At 55.3% G+C, this 22,071-nt stretch overlaps 2 protein-coding genes across 3 annotated transcripts; one reads left to right on the top strand and one right to left on the bottom strand.

Moving 5' to 3' along the window:
- Positions 1-493: 493 nt before the first annotated feature.
- On the bottom strand, positions 494-1,637 carry LOC100092728 (N-formyl peptide receptor 2-like). Its single transcript, XM_001521226.4, has one exon. It carries the CDS (start codon positions 1,577-1,579, stop codon positions 494-496), a length of 1,086 nt encoding a protein of 361 aa, XP_001521276.2. The 5' UTR covers positions 1,580-1,637.
- A 7,799-nt stretch (positions 1,638-9,436) lies between these two features.
- LOC100083506 (fMet-Leu-Phe receptor-like) lies at positions 9,437-16,849 on the top strand. 2 transcript variants are annotated; one of them, XM_029064690.1, is made up of 4 exons: positions 9,437-9,538; positions 10,556-10,692; positions 11,481-11,582; positions 15,612-16,849. In XM_029064690.1, exon 4 carries the CDS (start codon positions 15,622-15,624, stop codon positions 16,726-16,728), a length of 1,107 nt encoding a protein of 368 aa, XP_028920523.1. In that variant the 5' UTR covers positions 9,437-9,538; positions 10,556-10,692; positions 11,481-11,582; positions 15,612-15,621; the 3' UTR covers positions 16,729-16,849. The 2 variants fall into 2 exon arrangements, with proteins under 2 accessions (XP_028920523.1, XP_028920524.1); XM_029064691.1 differs by lacking the exon at positions 10,556-10,692.
- The last annotated feature ends 5,222 nt before the right edge of the window (positions 16,850-22,071 follow it).

Consider the following 22,071-nt stretch of genomic DNA (forward strand, 5'->3'; position numbering starts at 1 on the left):
GTCAGGCTCAGGAGCGGGGACAGCGGGTTGGGGAGGGGAGCTAGGGAAGGAGAACGGTGAGCTGTGCCTCAGTTTCTGCCATGAATCCAGTGAGTGTTTATTGCTGTTCGAGCATCCTTCCCCACCGTGGCAGGGGCAGGCGGGAGAAGGCTCTCAGGAGCAGCGTAATGGATGGAGCCCGGGAGTCGGAAGGTCACGGGTTCTAATCCCCACTCCGCCCGCTTGTCTCCTGGGTGACCTTGGGTAAGTCACTTCACTTCTCTGGGTCCCCATTACCCAACCTGTGAAATGGAGATTGAGACCGCGAGCCCCACTTGGGACAGGGACCGCGCCCAACCCGATTTGCTTGTATCCACCCCAGTGCTTAGTACGATGCTTGGCACGTAGTAAGCGCTTAACAAACGCCGCAATTATTATTAGTTACTTTTATCGACTCCACCCTTTGGGGAAGGGAAGGGTCCGGCCCTGAGACCAGAGTCGGGGGGGGGGGGGGTCACAGATGGTGGATCTCCAGCTTGGGGGGCCCGGACCCTGAACTGCTCCCCGTGAGAGGGGTCCGGTCTGACTCCTCGGCGAGGGCGCGCTCCAGGGAGGCGGGCAGGGAGCGGAGCAGATGCTCCCGGAAGTCCTGGCCCAGGAAGGCGTAGAGCACGGGATCGAGGCAGCTGTTGACGCAGATCAGGCAGACGCCCAGCGGCCCCACGACCCCCACGGCGGCGAACAGGGCCTGGGACCCGCGCACGTAGGCCACCAGCTGCAGGGCCGACGCCACGTGGACGGGAAGCCAGCAGAGGAAGAAAGCCGACACCACGGCCACGAGCACCCGCAGCGGCCGGCCGGTCCCCCGCAGCTCGCCCTTCCTCGCCAGCTGGACGAGGACCAGGGCGTAGCAGGCCCCGATGGTGACCAGCGGCAGGACGAAGCCCAGGACCAGGCGGGTGACCGCCACGGCCACCATCCGGGTCTTCTCCAGTTCCCACCTCAGTTCCTCGTCCCCCCGGGTCTCGTTCCAGGGGTCGAAGTTGTTGTAGCAGTGGACGTGCTCGCCCTCCCCGTCCGTGTCCCTGAATAAGAACTGGGGCACGCTCAAGGCCAGGGCCAGGAGCCAGGCCCCCACGCCGGCCAGGGCGGCCCGCCCCGGGGACCGGCGGCGCTGGGCCCAGACGGGGCGCAGGACGCAGACGCAGCGGTCGGCGGAGATGAGGGTCAGCAGGAAGACGCTGGCGAAGAGGTTGAGGCCGCCCAACGAGTTGTAGACTTTGCAGAGCGGCCGGCCGAAGGGCCAGTGGAAGCCCAGGGCCGCCTGGGCCGCGGCGAGGGGCAGGAAGAGGCAGAAGGCGAAGTCGGCCACGGCCAGGTGGAGGTACCAGACGCCGTTCACCGTTCGGGTCATGCGGAAGCCGGACACCCAGATGACCAGCCCGTTGCCGGCCGTGCCCAGGAGGAAGGTGGCGGAGAAGATGACCGCGTAGAAGACGTGGAGGGCATCCCGCGTCCTGTCTGAGGAGGCCGAGGGCGTAGCGGGCGGGGCCGCGGGGCCGTCCGGGGGCAGCGCGGGGACCGGCGACCCGCTCTCCATCTCAACGACCTGTAACGGGTGCGGCTCCGTTTCCGTCTCCGGCCCCGCTGAGCTCCGGCTTCCCCACTGCAGGCTCACCCCCTCCCCGGCCGCTCTCCCCCGACGGTTCTCCCCGGCGGCTCTCCCCTCACCGCTCTCCCCCGGAGGCCCTCTCTGGCAGCTCTCTCCTACAGTTGCTCTCCGGTGGGTCTCCCCGACGGTTCTTCCCGGTGGCCCTCTTCCCAGAGGTTCTCCCTTACAGGCACTCCCCGATGGTTTTCCCCACTGGCTCTTCCCCCGCTGGCTCTTCCTCACCGTCACTTCCAGAAGGGGCTCCCCCAGGAGGCTGTCCCCGAGGCGGTTCTTCCCGGTGGCTCTCCCCTATGGTCACTCCCCGCTGGTCCTCCCCCTGCCGCTCTCCCCCGTGGCTCCCCCCGTTTGCTCTCCCCGGTCACTCCCCCGGGCGTCTCTCCCCGCGCGTAACCGTCCCTCCCGGCTCTCCCCGGTAACCCTCCCCTACAGCTCTCAAAGGGCTGCCCTCCGCCTCTGCGGGCCCACCCGGGCTGCCCGATCTGCCGTAACTTACTCTCCTGACTGAACCGTCCTCTCCTGGAGGGCAGGGGTCAAACACGTCTCTTACCTCCCTCGTGCTCCCCCAAGCACTGAGCACAGTGCTGTGCACACAGTAGACGCTCAGTGATTGCCGCTGCCAGCTCTGGAAGGCAGCGGGCACGATAGCAGGGCGGGTTGCCTCCTCGAACGGGCTGGGGGAGAAGGGTGCGGTCCAAGCATAAGGTCCAGGGTCTTCTCTTTGCCACCGTCCCGCCCTCCTCCAGCACCCCCTCACCCGACACCCCTCTTGGCCAGCGATGCCCCCGCGGCCCTGGGACCCCGTGGCCTCAGCCCATGTACCCCGCCCTTGGGCACGAGGATAGGCGGGATGGACGGGTCGGGCCCCGGGGGGCCCGGCTACCTGCAGCGGGCCGATCTCGGGAGAGCCAGGGGTCCCGGCCGGCGATGGGGGTCTCTCTGCGGGAGGCTGCCGCTCTGGGCCTGGACACCGGGTGGGGTCTGGACCGTTCTCTGGAAACGAGAGCTTTGTGCAAACAGGAACTTGGGGCCAAGTTTTTGCTCCTGGCAGCTGCCCGGAGCCTCCGAGGTGGGGGGGGGGGGGGGGGGGAAGGGGGCGGGAGGGGGGAAGGGGAAGCGTGAGGCTAGGCGGGGGCCAGTCTGAATTAGATCATCTCCAGGGGTTTGGCCTCCCCGGGGGCTTCCTCCTCCGGTGGGCGACCCCCCACTGCTGCCCGTGTCGAGGCCCTAAAGCGGACAGAGAGTGATGATGATGACATTTGTATTTTCTAATCGCTTACTATGTCCCAGGCACCGTACTAAGCGCTGGGGTGGAAACGAGCTAATCATGTTCCGCATGGGGGTCACGGGCTTCAACCCCGTTTTACAGATGAGGGAACCGAGGCCCAGAGAAGTGACGTGATATGCCCAAGGTCACACAGCGGACGAGTGGCAGAACCGGGTTTAGAACCCAGGTCCTTCTGACTTCCAGTCCCGAGCTGTATCCACTAGGCCACGCTGCTTCTCAGTTTGCCGTTTCCTGTCTGCCTCCCCCCGTTAGACTGCTAGCTCCTTGCGGGCAGGGAACCGTCCCGAGTGTTTAGCACAGTGAGCCGCACCCCAGGGGCGCTCCGCCAATATCGGGATGACCACCACAGGTACTGGTCACTTGGGCCGGGTCCGTAAGGGTTCATTCATTCTGTCGTATTTATTGAGCGCTTAATCTGGGCCGAGCATTGTACTAAGCTCTTGGAGAGTACGATTCAGCGATAAGGAGAGACCATCCCTGCCCACACCGTTAAATCTAGATGGGGAATTGGGGCTTATTCCGGGTTCTGCGTCTATCGGCCAAAGAAGGAAAGCCCCTTCCAGGAAGCTTCTGACCAGCCTTGGTCCTATCGAGAGAGAAGTGGCCGGAGGAGACCGTCTGAATGATCAAGGAGGGGGGGTGGTCTTTTTGCCTTTATTTCAAGTGGGCTTCGAGACAGCTTTCGCCATCCTGGGGAAAATCGAAATTCTCCTTTTTTGGGTTTTTTTTTGGCCTGTGGGTAAAGAGCAGAGTCCCAGTTTCAAAGTTTGGCCCTGTTTCTCAGGTGGATGAACTCTTCTCGCTGATTCAGAATAGATAATTCTATTTATTTCTATTGATGCTATTGATGCCTGTTTGCTTTTTTTGATGTCTGTCTCCCCCGCTTCTAGACTGTGAGCCCAGTGTGGGCAGGGATTGTCTCTCTTTGTTGCTGAATTATACTTTCCAAGTGTTCTGTACCCGGTAAAGCGCTCAGTAAATGCGATCGAATGGATTCACCCCATGACCATCAAAACAACCAGTGGCATTTATTGACCTCCTACTGTGTGCAGAACACTGTACTGAGCACTTGGGAGAGGATAATAGCAGTAAAAGACACTCTCCGTCCCCTCAAGGAGTTTAGGGTTCCAACAACTTAGCCCTTTGCCTTTGGAAGCAACGTGGCTCAGTGGGAAAGAGTACAGGCCTGGGAGACAGAGGACCTGGGTTCTAATTCTGGCTCTACCACTTGTCCGCTAGGTGACCACGGTCGAGTCCCTTGACCGCTCTGTGCCTCGGTTCCCTCACTTGTGAAATGGGGATTAAATCCTACCCCCTTCTACTTAGACCGTGAGTCCCGTGCGGGACAGGGACTACGTCTGATCTGACTATCTTCTATCTACCCCAGCGCTTAGTATAGTGCTTGGCACGTAGCGTTTAACAGATACCACGATTATAATTGCTAGTTAGATGGAGGGCCCTTTGACTTTTCAGCTGTGTGACTTCGGGCAGGACGCTTCACTTTTCTGTGGCGCTGCGACCTCATCTGTAAAACGGGGGTGAAGACCGTGAGCCCCACGTGCGACAGGGACTGTGTCCAACCTGATGAGCTTGTCCCATCTCAGCGCTTAGCACTGGGTCAGGCACATAGTCAGAGCTTGACAAATACCACGAAGGAAAGGGGAGACGGAGATCCCAGATCCCTCCTTGCCCGCCTTCCCCCTCCAGGATTCTGAGCTTCCGGAAGGGGAAGGGGGAGGCAGCCAGCTCCTGGGTGGCCATTGATTCTCAAATCCAGTGGTCAGCCTGAGAGGGAAGTGTGCAGGATGCTCCGATAGTGTTTGCTCCTCTTGGGGGGTCATTTCCATGGCTACGATCTCAAGGAAGTGAGAGGAACAGTCTCCCCACTTTGGTCCCGGTCGATTTGGTTCCGCATTTTCCACAGCTGCAGGAAGTGGCTGGTTGGGGGGTGGGGGGGGGGGCTGGGGTCAGGAACCCAGTACAGATCGGCCCCCCCCGCCTTCTCCCTTTGGGCGAACGAGGCGTTTGGGAATCAGAGTGACTTAGTGGAGAGAGCCCGGGCTTGGGAGTCAGAGGTCGTGGGTTCTAATCCCGGCTCCGCCACTTGGCTGTGTGACTTTGGGCAGGTCAACTTAACTTCGCTGTGCCTCAGTTACCTCGTCTGTAAAATGGGGATTGAGGCTGTGAGCCCCACGTGGGACAAGCTGATAACTTTGTATCTACCCCAGCGCTTGGCACATAGTAAGCACTTAACAAATACCATCATCATCATCATTATTAAAGTGGGGAATCAATCATTCTCCCCCTGACAGACTAGGAGCCCTATGTGGAGCAGGGACTGGGTCCAACTTGATTATCTTGCGTCTACCCCAGGGCTTATGACAATGGGCACTCAAAAAGTACCATTAAAAAAATTGCTGGACCCTTATATTGCTCTAATAATGAAAGTAATGGGGCTTGTTCAGTGCTGACTGTGTGCTAGTGAGAAGCGGCACAAAAATCCAGCATGGATTAGCCCTCCAGGCCTCTCTCTTTGGGCAAACGAGGCATCGGGAAGCAGTGTCACCTAGTGGGTAGAGCACGAGCCTAGGAGTCAGAAGGACCCGGGTTCTAATCCCGGCTCTGCCACTTGTCGGCTGTGTGACCTTAAGCAAGTCACACCACTTCTCTGTGCCTCCATTACCTCATCTGCAAAAATGGGGATGAAGACTGGGAACCCCGTATGGGACAGGGACTGTGTCTGACCTTGTATCTACCCCAGAGCTTAGCAGAGGGCCTGGCACATAGGAAGCGCTTAACGGATACCATTTAAAAAAAAACAACTCAGGAGAGCCTGGAAAGGGCAACAGGAAACATTTCAGAGAGACGACGTAAAGAGGATTTGTAATTTCCCGTGGGGAGCTTTAAAGACCAACCTGTGGTGGGTCAGACTCCCTCCACAGACTCTAATCTTATCCTACGTCGCTTAAATCTCGAGTCCTGTGCGCGGCCGTGACTTTGTCTGCTCTGTTGCCCACAGCGAGCACTCAGTGAATACCCATTGATCGATTGACTGGTCCGTTTGCTGTGTGTGTTTCCCAGGGATTAGCCCAGGGCTCAGCGCCCAGTAGATGCTTCAGTGAATACCATCCTCAGCCTCAGAAGAGCAGGATAATTTTGACCGATGAATCTCGGACACAGTTTGGCGCCCAGACCTTCTCCCGAGGCAACCAGGGCTACGGGAGCGAGGGTAGAAGATGCCGGGATTTAGATCTGTTCAGAGGGGAGTTAGGGGCTGTTCCCACTTGAGTGAGGTTTTATTTGGAAGTGAGAAGTCATCCGACTTGGAAATCGGAGGGAAGAATCTTCGGGGCTGTCTCTCCCCCGCTAGACTCTAAGCTCCTTGAGGGCAGGGATCATGTCTACCCAGTCCCTCCGCCCTATGAGCAGAACTTCTCCCCCTCAGCTTTAAGGCACTCAAATCCCAGCTCCGCCACTTGTCGGCTGTGTGACCTTGGGCAAGCCGATTAACTTCTCTGTGCCTCAGTTACCTCATCTGTAAAATGGGGATTAAGACTGTGAGCCCCATGCGGAACGAACTGATTGCCCTGTATCTACCTCTGCAGTTAAAACAGTGCTTGGCACATAGAGAGTGCCTAACAAATACCGGAATTATTACTATTATTATTATTCTTGCTCATCTCCCACTACATCTCAGCCCTCACTCTTCACTCTCTTTACACCAACCTAATCCCCATGCTTCGATCACATCTATCACTCAGTACAGCACTTAGTACAGGGCCTGGCACATAGTACGCGCTTAGTAAATACCACTATTATTATTATCATTATTATTATTATCATGCCACCGACCCCTTGACCAAATCCTCCTTCTGGCCTGGAACTCTTCCCACTTCAGAATGGCAGGGAATGACTATTCATTGTAATATTGTACGCTCCCAAGTGCTTAGTACAGTGCTCTGCGCACGGTAAGCTCTCAATAAATGAGATCAAATGAATGAATGAATGAATGAATGAATATATGACAGACCACCTCTTTCCCCACCTTCAGGCCCCTACTAAAACCATGTCTCCTCCAAGAAGCCTTCCCTGACTAACGTCTCATCTCCTCAGTTTACTGGTTGTCCCTTCTGCATCGCCCGTGCACAAGCACTTTGACTTCACCCCCGCCCCTAGTCTCACCGCACTTATGTCCATATCCTTATTTAATGTCATTGTTGACAGGGAACAAGTCTACCAACTCTGTTATATTGTACTCTCCCAAGCGCTTAGTACAGTAATCTGCACCCAGGAAGTGCTCGATAAATAGAAACGTCTGCCTCCACGAGACTGAAAGCTCCTTGATGGTAGGGGTTATGTCTACAAACTCTATTGTATTGTCCTCTCGTAAGTGTTTAGTACGGCGCTCTGCACGCAGTAAGCGTTTGACAATTATCATCGATTGATTGACTGAAGACTTAGTTACTCTAAATTCTCTTTTTCCCAACTTCCTCTCCTTTCTGTGTTCCTATGCACTTGGGGCTTTATCTTCTGAGCACTTGATATTTACCCGTCCCTCAGGCTCCCAAAGCTTACCCCCATATTCATTATTATTTTTTCTTAATGCCTGTCTCCCCCTCTCGCTTGAGGGGCTCCCTGTGGGCAGGGAATGTTTTTAAGAACTCTGTTGTATTGGACTCTGCCGCGTGCTCAGCCCAGCGCTTTCTCAAAGGTCACCAACGATCTCCTTCTTGCCGATCCAAAGGCCTCTACTCCACCCAAATCCTTCTCGACCTCTCAGCTGCCTCTTAACACCGTCGACCACCCCCTTCCCCGGAAAGATTATCCACTTGGGTTTCACTGCCACTGTCCTCTCCTGGTTCTCCCCTTCCTATCTCTCTGGCCGCTCATCCTCAGTCTCCTTTGCGGGCACCTCCTTCCCCTTCCTCCCCCTAAGTGTGGGGATCCCTCAAGGTTCAGTTCTGGGTCCCCTTCTATTCTCCACCTACACCCACTCTCTTGGTGAACTCGTTCGTTCCCGTGGCTTTAACTACCACCTCTAAGCCAGGTGATTCCCAAATCTACAGCTCCACCGCTGATCTCTCTCCCTCTCTGTAATCTCGCATTTCCTGCTGCCTTAAAGATATCTCTACTTGGATGTCCCGCGGTCACCTCAAACTTAACAAGTCCCGTAAAGAACACCCAAACTCTGTCCTCGCCTGGTTTTCCCATCACTGTTGGCGGCATCACCATCCTTCCTGTCTCTCAAGTCCATAACTTTGGCTTTAACTTGGATTCTTCTCCCCCGTTCAACCCACATTTCCAATCTATCGGAAATCCCGTCAGTTCAGTCTCCACAACATCACTAAAATCCGCTCTTTCCTCTCCGTGCGAACTGCTATTGTGTTAATCCAAGCACTTATCCTATCCACCTTGATTATTGTATCGGCCTCCTTGCTGACCTCCCTGCCTCCTGTCTCTCCCCACTCTAGTCCATGCTTCACTCGGCTGTCCAGATCATTTTTCTACGAAAACGTTCAGTCCACGTTTCCCCGCTCCTCAAGATCTTACAGTGGTCTACCTCAAACAGGAAGTCCTCACGATCAGCTTGCCCCTCCTAACTCACCTCACTACTCTCCTACGACCACCCAGCCCACACACCTTGTTCCTCTGATGTCAACTTACCCACTGTACCTCCGTCTCATCTATCTCACTACCGACCTCTCGCCCACATCCTGCCTCTTGCCTGGAACGCCCTCCCTCTTCATATCCAACAGACAATCACTCTCTCCACTTTCAAAGCCTTACTGAAGGCCCATCTCCTCCAAGAAACCTTCAAGCCCTCCTTTCCTCTACTCCCTCTCCTTTCTGCGTGGCTCTGATTTGGCTTTCTTTATTCATTCCTCCGCAGCCCCGCAGTACTTATGGACATATCTGTAATTTATTTATTTATATTAATCTTTGTCTCCCCCTCTAGACTGTGAGCTTGTTGTGGGCAACACCTCCCAAATATCATTTAAAAAAAAAATAAAAGCCAGGAGGTGTCAGATACAAATTAAAGTGTTCTGGGGCATTGTAAGTACAAGTGGCATAGAAGGGGGGATAGAAGTTCCTCACTTTGCCTGGTTCTCCTTTCTCTCCACACTGACTTCTTGTCCACTCCTTTTCTCCTGCCTGGGACTTCCTCCCCCTTCACATCTGCCCCTCTATCACTCTCTCTATCTTCAAGAGCCCCCCTGAAATCACATCTCCTCGATGACGGCTTCTCTGATGGATCTTTCATCACCCCATCTCCCCTCCAACTTCCATTTCTACCCTTCTTCTTCAGCTCAGCCCTTGGGCGCTCACAAGACCGGGGAACACCAACCGCCCCTGCCCCCTCCTCCCCGGCCCCCACGGGCGACATCCCAGACTCACTACGTCCTCCCGGCCGACCCTAGGATCGACGGCCCAAGTTCCTATTTTGGGAGGTTCTTTCCGGTCTGGTTATCTCCCGCTCTCCCCCCCGCCCCGCCCTCCCCCTCAGTCTCCTTCCTGAGGTGGCAGCTCAGCCTCCAGAGAAGAGTTCGAGACTCGGAGAGATCCCTCGGTTTCAGACCCCGCCGACGCCCCGACCCCGAAAGGTGAGAGAGCGGGACGTGGGGCTGGGAGGGAGTCGGCGTTCGGGGGTGGAGATGACCCCGGAGATGGCAGGACCGGGGAGAAATGGGAGCCAGTGAGGGAGTGGGGGTGGGATTGGGGAAGGGAAGGAGCAAAGGCTGCCGACCCCGCAACCCCCAAACAGCTGAACCTGACCCAAGGAGGGAGCAGGGGCCCAGTAGGGCCAGGGACAAGAGTTGAGCCACCCCTGTTCCAGATCGTGAACATGGAGACGGGGTCGCCGGTCCCTCTGCTGTCCCCGGTCCCCCCCACACTTGGCCCTCGGCCACCTTACTCAGGGTTGAGGTCGCCCTCTGCGTCATCTCCCTCTTCCTCTCCTCTGCCACCTTCCTCGTGGACGTGCCCAGGGACGGGCTGGTCATCTGGGTGTCCGGGCGTGCCCTACTCGGTCGACGGCGTCTGGCACCTTCACCTGGCCGTGGCCGACTTCACTTTCCGCCTCTTCCTGCCCTCGCTGTGGCCTACGTGGCCTCGGATCACCACTGGCCCTTGGGCCCTGTGTTTTGTAAACGCCACAGTGCGCTGGGTAACGTCAACCTCTGCGCCAGTGTCTTCCTCCTGACCCTCATCTCCGTCCACCACCGCGTCTGGGTACCGAATCCCTTCTGGGTCCGGGGCCACGGCCGTGGGGGGGGTGGGGCCTGGCTCCTGGCCCTGGCCCCGAGCACCCCCCGAGTTGGGGTACTCGGGGAGACACAAACGTACGGCCCCCGCATCTACCGCAGCAACAATTTCAATCCTTGGAATGAGACACGGCGACAGGATGGCGGGGGGCTGGACTTCGGGCCGGCCAGGATGGGGCGGTGGTGGCCGCCCGCTCCGAGGCCGGCTCTGTCCCGCCGCCGGTCATCGTCGGGGGCTGCTCCATCCTTGTCTGGGCCCGGGTCCGGCAGGACGGGCTGTGAGGGTTCCAGTTGGGCCCACTGGGTCCTTGTGATTGTGGTGTAGACTTTCTTCCTCTGCTGGTTTCCCATCCATAGACTTTCTTCCTCTGCTGGTTTCCCGTCCCCGTGGTCACGGTACTGCAGCTCACCGCTGCCGTGAAAGAGTCCAGTGAGCTGTTCGCTGCCGTCCGGATCCTCGGGTCTCTGGCCACCAGCCCTTTGCTCTGCACATAGTAAGCGCTCAGTAAATACTATTGAATGAATGAAAAGCTGCCTGAACCCTGTGCTCTCTACCCCTTCTTGGGGTTGGACTTCCGGGGGCACCTGGACTGCTCCCTGCCCAGATCCCAGGAGCGTGCCCTCGGGGAGGAGCCCGACCTTACCACCGTCACGGGGAGCGGGTCAGAGAAGCAGCGTGGCTTGGTGGCAGGAGCCCGGGCTTGGGAGTCAGACGTCGTGGGTTCTAATCCCGCCTCTGCCACTTGTCTGCTGTGTGACTTTGGACAAGTCTCTTATCTTCTCTGTGCCTCAGTTACCTCATCTGTAAAATGGGGATGGAGCCTGTGAGCTCCATTCATTCATTTAATTCATTCACTAGTATTTCTTGAGCGCTTACTATGTACAGAGCACTGTACTAAGCGCTTGGAATGTACAATTGGGCAGCAGATGGAGACCATCCCTGCCCAATGACGGGCTCACGGTCTAATCGGGGGAGACAGATGGCAGAGCAAAGCGCGACAAAACAAAAACGAGACAACATCATCACGATAAATAGAATCAAGGGGATGTACATCTCATTAACAGAATAAATAGGGTAATAAATAACATATACAAATGAGGACAGTGCTGAGGGAAGGGGGGAAGGGAGAGGAGCAGAGGGTGAGGTGGGGAGGGGAGGGAGAGCTGCGCAGAGCTCCACGGGGGACAATCTGATTACCTCGAATTTACCCCAGCCCTTAGAGCAGTGCTTGGCATATAGTAAGCGCATAACAAATACCATCATTATTATTATAATTGTCAGCCGCTGGACCCGCAAGCTGGAGAACCACAAGCTGTGACCTCCCTGACCCCCCATCGGCCTTGGGGATTAGCAGAAAGAGAAGGAGCATCGCCTAGTGGAAAGGTAGGCCTGACAGGCGGCGGACCTGTGTTCTAATTCTGATCCACTGCCTGCTGTGGGACCCTAGGCAAGTCACTTCACTGCTCCTCCTCCCCTCCCCTTCACCTCCTTCCGCCCTCTGCTCTTCCCCCTTCCCCTCCCCTCAGCACTGTGCTTATTTTTATATATTATTTATCACCCTATTTATTTTGTTAATGAGGTGTATATCTCCACGAGCCTATTTATCTTGATGATGTGGTCTTGTTTTGTTTTGTTCTGTTTTGCTTTGCTGCCTGTCTCCCCTGCTGAGACCGTGATCCCGTCATTGGGCAGGGATGGTCCCTATCTGTTGCTGAATTGTCCATTCCGAGCGCTTCGTACAGTGCTCTGCGCCTAGTAAGCGCTCAATAAATACTATTGAATGAATGAACGTCACTTCTCTGGGCCTCAGTCACCTCGTCTGTAAAATGGGGATTAAGACTGTGAGCCCCATGACAGACTTGAACTGTGTCCAACCCGATTATCTTTTATTCATTCATTCACTCCTCCAATCGTATTTATTGAGTGCTTACTGTGTGCAGAGCACTGTACTGAGCGCTGGGAATGTACAATCGGGCAACAGAGAGAGACGATCCCTGCCCAACCACGGGTTCACCAAGGGGGAGACGGGCTCACAGTCTAAAAGGGGGAGAGAGCCGGAGCTTAGTACAGTGTCTGGCCCATAGTAAGCGCTTGAAAGATAGAAAGGAAAAAGATCGATTGAGATAAATTAAAAGAGAAATTGATCGATTGAGATGAATTAAAAGACTGAGATAAATTAAAAGAGAAAAAAAATGAGAGAGCGGCTGTTCCCCCGGCGTCCACAAGGCGGCGCAGTGGCCCCGCGGGACCGCACGTTCATTCATTCATTCAATAGTATTTATTGAACGCTTGCTATGTGCAGAGCACTGGACTAAGCGCTTGGAATGGACAAATCGGCAACAGATAGAGACAGTCCCTGCCCTTTGATGGGCTTACAATCTACTCGGGGAAGACAAGAACAACGGCAATAAATAGAGTCAAGGGGAAGATCATCTCATTTAAACAATGTACATCTCATTAAACAAAATAAATAGGGTGATGAACCGCACGTGGTTGTCGGATCGCGGTTTGGGCCGAACCTGCGCCGGTCGAATCGTGAGGTTTCCTAGATTTGGCCGGGGGTCGACCCTGGACAATCCGTCAGTCAGACAGTCCTGTGTGCTGAGCACTGTTCTAAGCATTTGAGAGAGTGCAATAGAACGTAAACAGAGAGGTGAAGTGACTTGCCCCAGGTCACCGCCTCCAAGAGGCCTTCCCACATTGAGCTTCCCCTTTTCCCTCTGCTCCCTCGCTGCCCCCCCTTCACCTCCCCTCAGCTAAGTCCCCTTTCCCTCCTTTCCCTGCTCCTCCCCCTCTCCCTTCCCCTCAGCCCTGTGCTCATTTGGATATATTTTTATTGCCCTATTTATTTTATTACCCTATTTATTTTGTTAATGAGGTGTCCATCCCCTTGATTCTATTTATTGCGATTAGGTTGTCTTGCTTTTGTCCGTCTGTCTCCCCCGATTAGACCGTGAGCCCATCGGTGGGCAGGGACTGTCTCTATCTGTTGCCCAGTTGTCCATTCCAAGCGCTTAGTACAGCGCTCTGCACATAGTGAGCGCTCAATAAATACTACCGAATGAATGAATTCCCTGCCCCCAGCGAGCTAATAGTCTGGAAGGGAAGACAGACATTAATAGAAATCAGTGTGACAGATAAGGACGTAAGTGCTCTGGGGGGGAGGGGGGGCTGGGATGGGGGAAGAGCAAAGGGAGCGAGCCAAGGTGACGCCCAAGGGAGAGGGAGATGGAGAAAGATGGGGCTCAGTCAGGGAAGGCCTCTGGGAGGAGGAGGGCCTTCAGTAAAGCTTTGAAGAGTCATCGTCTGTCGGACTTGAGGAGGGAGGATGTTTCAGACCAGAGGCGGGAAGTGGCTGAGGGGACACCAGGGCTTCTCATCCCGCCACTTTACCACCATCCTTCCGGGTGCCCGACTGCCAGCTCGAAAACGGGGAGCAGACGGGGAGGGGATCAGGCGGAGCACGTGGGCCTCGGGCGGGCAGGGGGCGAGGGGGGTGTGGCAGTGCCTCGTACAGAGCTCTGCACACAGTGAGCACTCCCGCAATCCATTATTTGATTGGGATGGGGGAGGCTTGAGCTCGGGGAGGGGGGAAGTAAGAGGGCAGGGACGTCTCTCTCATCCTGCCCTGACCCCGACCCTCACTCAGCCAGCATTAGAACCTACATCGTTGAATTCCCAGCCCCTAGCTCTTTCCACTAGGTCACGCTTCTGCTCAAGGAGTCGGAGGAGTCGAAGTCACTGTGGAGGCCGGGATGTCGGGGACGGGGGGAGGAGGGGTTTCCGAGCATGTGGGAGGTGGGGATTCCGGAGGATGCGGTCCAGGAGGCCCACGGGTCACGGCAGGGGGAATCCAGCGGGGAGTGTCCACCCCCTTGTTTCGGGTCTAGTTAGGCCAGCAGGGTGGACAGACGCTGTCTTGGTTCTTGTGGCAAAGGGGAGAGCAGGTGAAGCACCGTGGTCTAATGGATAGACCCTTGGTCTGGAAGTCAGAAGGACCTAGGTTCTAATCCCTCCCCCCCACTTGCCTGCCGTGTGATCTTTGGCAAGTCTCGTCCAACTTGATTAGGTTGTATTTACCCCAGCGTTTAGAACGGTGCTTGACACACAGTAAGCGCTCAACGAATACTATTAAAAAAATGAAAACAAAACAAACCAACCAAAAACAGTCTATTCCAACTAGGGTTCACATTCTAATTCATTCAATCATATTTATTGAGCGCTTATTGTGTGCAGAGCACTGTATTAAGTGCTTGGAAAGTACAATTCGGCAACAGATAAAGAGAATCCTTACCCAACAACCGGCTCACAGTCTAGAAGGGGGCATTCTAAGTAAGACAGAACGGGTATTGAATTCCCACTTTACAGATGAGGAGACTGAGGCACAGAGAAGTTAAGTGATTTGCCCAAGATCTCACAGGAGGCAAGTGATGGAGCCAGAATTAGAACCCAGGTCATGTGACTCCCAGTGCCGGGCTCTTTCCCCACTCTGTTTCTTACTACAAGAAGCCCAAGGGTCCAGATTTACCCACAGAAGCATCCTTTCTCAATCACTCCAACTCACCCAGATGCCCCTAGACTTGCTTTCCTTCCCCCTGTGCAGACATCGGCGGGTCCTCCCTCTGACGGGAACTAACACGGTGCCCGGCTCCTGGGACGGCTCCCATCCAGTCCCTTCCCAACCGCATTCTCCCGGACACGTCTCCTGCCTTGTCAGGAACTCCCAGTTGCCTTGGCCTGGCCAACTCTGAGCATCTGGGTGTGTGGGTGGGTGGATTGGGTGGGTGAGCGGGGGTCGGAAGGGGTAGGGAGACTCCCACTCTCCCTCCCACCCTCCCCAGCAGCCGCCCCCGGCGACTCTGTGTCCCGACGCCTACTCTGAGGTCCTGACTTCTCATTGCTCAAGACCCTTTCTGGCACAGGATTTCCTCACACACCCCTTTGCTTCACCCATTTCCTCAGCCTAGTTCCCGTGGCCCTCGACCCCACGGCACAGGAGTCGGCGGTCGAGGAGCAGAGATGGGACGCCAGGGGGATCTCGTCACTCAAAGCCCCGGTGATTAAGGCCCCGGCCGCTCTAGGTCCCAGATGTTCTAGGCCCCAGCTGTTCGAGTCCCCAGCTGTTCGAGGCCTCGGCCGTTCGAGGCCCTTACTGTTTGAGACTCCACCTGCCCCGGCCGTTCCAGGACGTGAGTTGAAGCCGGAGATAGAAGGGATCCTAGGAGAGGAGGGGACCTGTAGGGAGGGAACAGGGGATCGTGGGACCCGAGAAGGAAGGAAGGCCTCTTAAGAAGAGAACTGGGGGATTTGAGGTGAGGGGAGTTAAGAGTTAGGAAAGGTGAGGTGGGGAGGAAATGAGGGGCCGGAAGGAGGATGACAATGTGGTGTGGGTGTTGGGTGTGTGTGTGTCAGGAGGAGGACCATGGAGAACAGTTCATTCCCTCTGGATGTCCTTGGCAGTTCGAAAGTTCCACCGGTGGCCCCCCCCTCCGCCTCCCTGCAGAAGGGCCTGAGATTCCTCCACATCCTGTCCTTGGCAGTCTTCGTCGTCGCCTTCCTCCTGGGCACGGCCGGCAACGGGCTGGTCATCTGGGTGTCCGGCTTCCGCATGCCCCGCTCGGTCAACGGCGTCTGGTACCTCCACCTGGCCGTGGCCGACTTCACCTTCTGCCTCTTCCTGCCCTTCAGCGTGGTCTACGTGGCCCTGGGATTCCACTGGCCTTTCGGCCGGCTGCTCTGCAAACTCTACAACTCGCTGAGCGTCCTCAACCTCTTCGCCAGCGTCTTCCTGCTGACCCTCATCTCCGCCGACCGCTGCGTCTGCGTCCTGTGGCCCGTCTGGGCCCGGAACCACCGCACCTGGGCGAGGGCCAACCTGGTGGCTCTGGGCGCCTGGCTCATGGCCCTGGTCCTTAGCGGTCCCTACGTGGTGTTCCGGGACATCGCCGTCAGCTCAGGGACCGGGAAGACGGACTGCGTCATCAACTACGACCCCTGGAACGAGACCCGGGGGGACCCGGGGCGGAGGCCGGCCGTGGAGGGGCCCCGGTTCTCGGCCCTGGTGCTCACCCGCTTCGTGCTCGGCTTTACGGTGCCGCTGCTCGTCATCGGGGGCTGCTGCATCCTCCTCGCGAGCCGGATCTGGCGCCAGCGCCTGGCGCGTTCCAGTCGGCCCTTCCGGGTCCTCGGGTCCGTGGTGGCCGCTTTCTTCCTCTGTTGGTTCCCCTTCCACCTAGTGTCGCTCATGAGCCTCGTGTCCATCCTGGGCCGGCGGTCGGACCTGAACCGCTTCGTGTCCGTCCTGTGGCCGCTGGCCTTCTGCCTGACCTGCGTCAACAGCTGCCTGAACCCCGTGCTCTACGTCTTCCTGGGCCGGGACTTCCGGGAGCGTCTGCTCCGCTCCCTGCCCGCCGCCCTGGAGCGTGCCCTCGCCGAGGAGTCCGGCTCCGCTTCCGGCTTGAAGAAAAGCACGCTGCACTCCATGCCCGCGGACGGCGAGTTCCAAGAGCTGCGGGGGGCCTTGACCTGAAGGCCCCACCCCCCTCACCCCTCAGGCCGGGCCCAACGGCCTCCTCCCTCCCTCCCCGTTCCGACTTCCGGTGGTTGGGCCGGAACCCTCCGGTGCCAATAAAAATTGTTTTCTGACCTTATTTCCCTAATCAATCAATCGGGGGGATTTATGGAGCGCTTACTCTCTGCGGAGCAGTGGACTGAACGCTTGGGAGAGGACGACAGAGTTAGTAGACGTGATCCCTGCTCTCCAGGAGCTTACGGTCTAGTCTGGGCAGAGCACGGTACTGAGCGACTGGGAGAGGACAGTACAGCTAGTAGATGACACCTCTGCCCTCAGTCAATCAATCCTATTTATTGAGCATTTACTGTGGGCAGAGCACCGTCCTAAGCGCTTGGGAGAGAACAATGTTAAAATGTAACCCATTCCCCGCCCACAAGTTTGGAATCTATTCTTCACAGAGGACTGTCCTGTACTGAATGCTCGGGAAAGGACGATAGGGTTTAGTAGAGCCCATCCCAGCCCTCAAAGAGCTGACGGTCTACTCTGCACAGAGCACTGGACTGGACGATTGGGAGAGGACAATGGAGTTAGTAGACACGACCCCTGCCCTCAAGGAGCTTACAGGGTGGCGATTTCTAACAGTCGAATAATCGAGAAGCAGTGTGGCCTAGTGGATAGAGCAGGGGCCTGGGAATCAGAGGACCTGGGTTCAAAGCCTGGCTCCGCCACTTGTCTGCTGTGTGACCCTGGGCAAGTCACTTTCCTTCTCTGGGCCTCAGTTATCTCCTCTGGAAAATGGGGATTAAGAATGTGAGCCCTATGTGGGGCAGGGACTGTGTCTGACCTGATTTGCTTGTACCCAGCCCAGCACTTAATACAGTGCCTTGCGCGTAGTAAGCGCTTAACAGATACCTAAAAAAAAAAGAAAAAAAAGCAGCCAGGTGGGCAAGGGCTGGGGCCGAGGACTGGGCCCTCCCCGGACAAGGAGATGTCAGTAAGGTTTGGGGCTGAAAGTGTGTCACACCCTCACCAACTCCCTCCATGAGCCTCCACGCGTCAGAGAAGCAGCGTGGCTCAGTGGAAAGAGCCTGTGCTTGGGAGTCAGAGGTCATGGGCTCGAATCTCCGCTCTGCCACTTGTCAGCTGTGTGACTGTGGGCAAGTCACTTAACTTCTCTGTGCCTCAGCTACCTCATCTGTAAAATGGGGATGAAGAGTGGGAGCCTCACGCGGGACAACCTGATTACCCCATATCTACCCCAGCGCTTAGAACAGTGCTCTGCACATAGTAAGCCCTTAACAAATGCCAACATTATTATTATTATCTTCCTCTTTCTGCCTCCTGGGCACACAGCTCACCTTGCCAGGTACTGGTTGTGAGGTGGGGCATTCATTCATTCATTCAATTGGATTTACCGAGCACTCACTTTGTGCAGAGCACTGTGCTGAGTACTTGGGAAAGTACGCTATAACAATAAACAGATACATTCCCTGTCTACTTCGAGGACGCTTGGGTCCCGCAGATGGGAGACGGGAACCCAGAAGGACTAGGTTCTGGTAGACTGTGAGCCCGTCGTTGGGCAGGGATCGCCTCTGCTGCCGAATTGGACATTCCAAGCGCTTAGTACAGTGCTCTGCACATAGTAATTGCTCAGTAAATACGATCGAATGAATGAATGAATGGTACACTGTCATACTGTCCTCCTCCAAGCCTGGGCCTCTGTTCCCTCATCTTTAAAATGGAGACGAAGCCCGTGAGCCCCATGTGGGCGAGGGACTGTCTAACCCGATTTCTACCCCAGCACTCAGTATAGTGTCCGGCACATAGTAAGCGCTTAACAAATACCACAGTTGTTATTATTATGAGGTAACTGAGGACCAGAAGGGTTAAGGAACCTACCCAATTTCACACAGCAGACAAGTGGCGGAGCCAGGATTAGATCCCTGATGTCCCGTGTCCCGGCCCCGGGCGTCCCGTTTGGAGGTTTGCGTCCCGGAGCTCCAGCCACAAATTGGGCTGCCCACAGAATGGAGGTGATGGGGGTGGGGAGCGGGGAGCAGTCCCGATGGCGTGAGTCAAGACACTCCTAAGGGCTCCACGCCCAACCACGGAGCACAGAGGAGAGGGTGTGGGGGCAGAAGGAGGAAGTCGTACAGGCAAGGGGCAGATGGGTTTGAACGGCCACCTTCCCTCGCCCTCCTTTCCCTTCCTTTCTCCTCCCTTGCCGTCCCTTCCCCTCCCTCCTCTCCCCTTCTTCTTCCCCCTCCCTCTTTTTCCCTTCCCCTCCCTTCTCCCCTTCTCTCCCCCTCCCTCCTTGTGTGGGACCCCCAAGGTCAAAAGCTGGTTTTGATTTCAATCCTCAGTTCGGTCAATCCCTGCTCCCTGACAGACATCGTTCTCATCCCCCCAAGCCCCCTTTCATTCATTCAATAGTATTTATTGAGCGCTTACTCTGTGCAGAGCACTGTACTAAGCGCTTGGAACGTACAATTCGGTAACAGATAGAGACAATCCCTGCCTAGTGACGGGTTTACAGTCTAATCGGGGGAGACAGACGGACAAAAACGAGTCAATTTAATCGCGATAAATAGAATCCAGGGGATGGACACCCCAACCTTACCTGGATGCAGAGACCCAAGAAGCTGCCGCCTTTCGGCATGAGCAACTTCATGCGGTGGTTTACTTTATTTTTTATTTTTTGTTTTTCAGCGTTAATCTTTTTTTCCCCCCCTCACGTCTCCTGCCCAGCCAGGAGGGCGAGGCAGCGGTGTTCAGTTCTCAGTCCTGAGAGCCGCCGCTGTGACTGCGGGAATCGGAAGTGAGAGAAGCCTGAAGCTCCAATAATGAGGATAATAATTGTGTATTTGTTAAGCGTTTGCCATCTGCCAAACATTTTATTCAGGGCTGGGTTAGATCAAAGACGATCAGGTCAGGGACGGTCCTACTTGGGACTCACTGTCAAATTAGGAGGGAGAAGAGGTATTTGAATCCTCCGAAGCAGCATGGCGTAGTGGATAGAGCACAGGCCTGGGAGTCGGAGGTTGTGGGTTCGAATTCTGCCCTAGCTACTTATCTGCTGTGTTACCTTGGCAAGTCACTTAACTTCTCTGTGCCTCAGTTATCTCGTCAGTAAAATGGGGATTGAGACTGTGAGCCCCACGTAGGACAAGGGACTGTGTCCAACCCAATTTTCTTGTATCCACCCCAGTGCTTAGTATAGTGTCTGGCATAGAGTAAGTGCTTAACAAATATCATTATTATTATTATTATTGTTATTGTTATTAATCTCCGTTTTACAGATGAGGAAGCCGAGGAACAGTGAAGTACGCTCCACTCCTGATGAGGTGTAGCAGAGAAAACACAAAGACCACAGCTTGCTCCAAGTCTGGGAGTCAGAAGGTCACAGGTTCTAATCCCAGCTCCACCACTTGTCCGACCCGTGACCTTGGTAGGTCACTTCACTTCTCTTTGCCTCAGTTACCTCATCTGTAAAATGGGTATTAACTGTGAGCCTCCCATGGGACAACCTGATTACCCTGTCTCTACCCCAGCGCTCAGAACAGTGCTCTGCACATAGTAAGCGCTTAACAGATACCAACATTATTATTATTATTATTATTATTAGTCCTCCATGCTGTCCGTCAGGTTCTGAGCCTTCTCACTGGTGGTTGAGGAGGAAATTGGCTAACCTTGTTCTCTAATGGCCTCTATTCATCCCTCTTGGTCCCTCCTCCAACCGTCGTCGGTCTCTACCTCATGGCCGAATCCGCCATCTTAGAGCCTTGTGGCCTGTGTGTGGGCACCCCAGAACAAGGACGGTGCCCGGCACATAGAGTGGTTTAGCGGGTAGAGCATGAGCTTGGCAGTCCAAAGGACCTGGGTTCTAATCCTTGTCGGCTGCGACCTTGGGCAAGTCACTTCACTTCGCTGGGCCTCAGTTCCATCATCTGTAAGATGGGGATTAAGAGCGTGAGCCCCGTGTGCGACAGGGACAGTGTCCAACCTGATTAACTTGTATCTACCCCAATACTTAGAACAGTGCTTGGCACATAGTAAGTGCTTAACAAGTGCCGCATTTATTATTATTATTATAAAAAAGATTTTGGAGAGCCAGCTCTTTGCCCTGCGGGGCCAAGTTGGACCAAGGGGGCAACAAGGCAGCTTGAATCTCCCTCCCCGCACGGTGTCGGAGCTCAACCCAGACAGCAGTTTGGAGCCAGGGAAGGGAAGGAACAATGAGGAAAAGCCGCCTTCGAGCTCTGTATTAGAGACCAGGTGGGGCAGTCCCGGAGCACAAGCCTGAGGAGGGGAAGGGTGACAAAGTAAAATGACTTTCCCAGGGTCACATAGCAGAAAGTGGTGGAATTAGAACCCAGGTCCTCTGCTTCCCAGGCCCGGACTCTATCCACTAGGCCACGCTGCTTCCAGATTGATAGAGTCCTTACCCTGTAAGTTCCTTGAGGGCAGGTATAGTTTAGAGAAGCAGTGTGGCTCAGCGGAAAGAGCCCGGGCTTGGGAGTCAGAGGTCATGGGTTCGAATCCCAGCTCTGCCGCTTGTCAGCTGTGTGACTTTGGGCAAGTCACTTAACTTCTCTGTGGCTCAGTTACCTCATCTGTAAAATGGGGATGAAAACTGTGAGCCCCATGTGGGACAACCTGATCACCTTGTATCCCCCCAGCGCCTAGAACAGTGCTTTGCACATAGTAAGCGCTTAACAAATACCACCATTATTATCTACTAGTGCTATTGTCCTTTCCTGATAGTTTAGCACAGTGCTCCACATGGAGTAGATCCTTGAGGGCAGGGATCCTGGGTACTAATCCTACTTCCCTCTCCCAGTCGTTCAGTACAGTACTCGGTGCAGAGTAGACTACAAACCCCTTGAGGGTAGGGATTGTGTCTACTAACTCTGTTGTCCTCTCCCAGTCGCTCAATACAGCGCTCTAGGCAGAGTAGATTGTCAGCTCTTTGAGGGCTGGAATCCTGTCTACTAAACTCTGTTGTCCTTTTCCAAGCACTCAGTACAGTGCTCTGTGAAGAATAGACTCCAAGCTCCTTGGGGGCGGGGAATGTGTCTACCAACTCTGTTACAGTCCAGGTTCTTCATATAATGCTCTGCCCACAGTAAGCAGTCAATATACACAAATGAATGATTGATTGAGGTCAGAGATGTGGTCTACGAACTCTACTGTCCTCTCCTAATCGCTCAATACAGTGCTCTGCGCAGAATAGCCCGTAAGCTCCTTGAGAGCAGAGATCATGTCTAATAGCTGTCGTCTTCTCCCAAGTGTTCGGTCCATTGCTCTGCAGAGAGTAAGCGCTCCGTAAATCCCGATCGATTGATTAGGGAAACGAGG

The sequence above is a fragment of the Ornithorhynchus anatinus genome, chromosome 5 (assembly GCF_004115215.2).
Source record: "Ornithorhynchus anatinus isolate Pmale09 chromosome 5, mOrnAna1.pri.v4, whole genome shotgun sequence".
NCBI lineage: Eukaryota > Metazoa > Chordata > Mammalia > Monotremata > Ornithorhynchidae > Ornithorhynchus > Ornithorhynchus anatinus.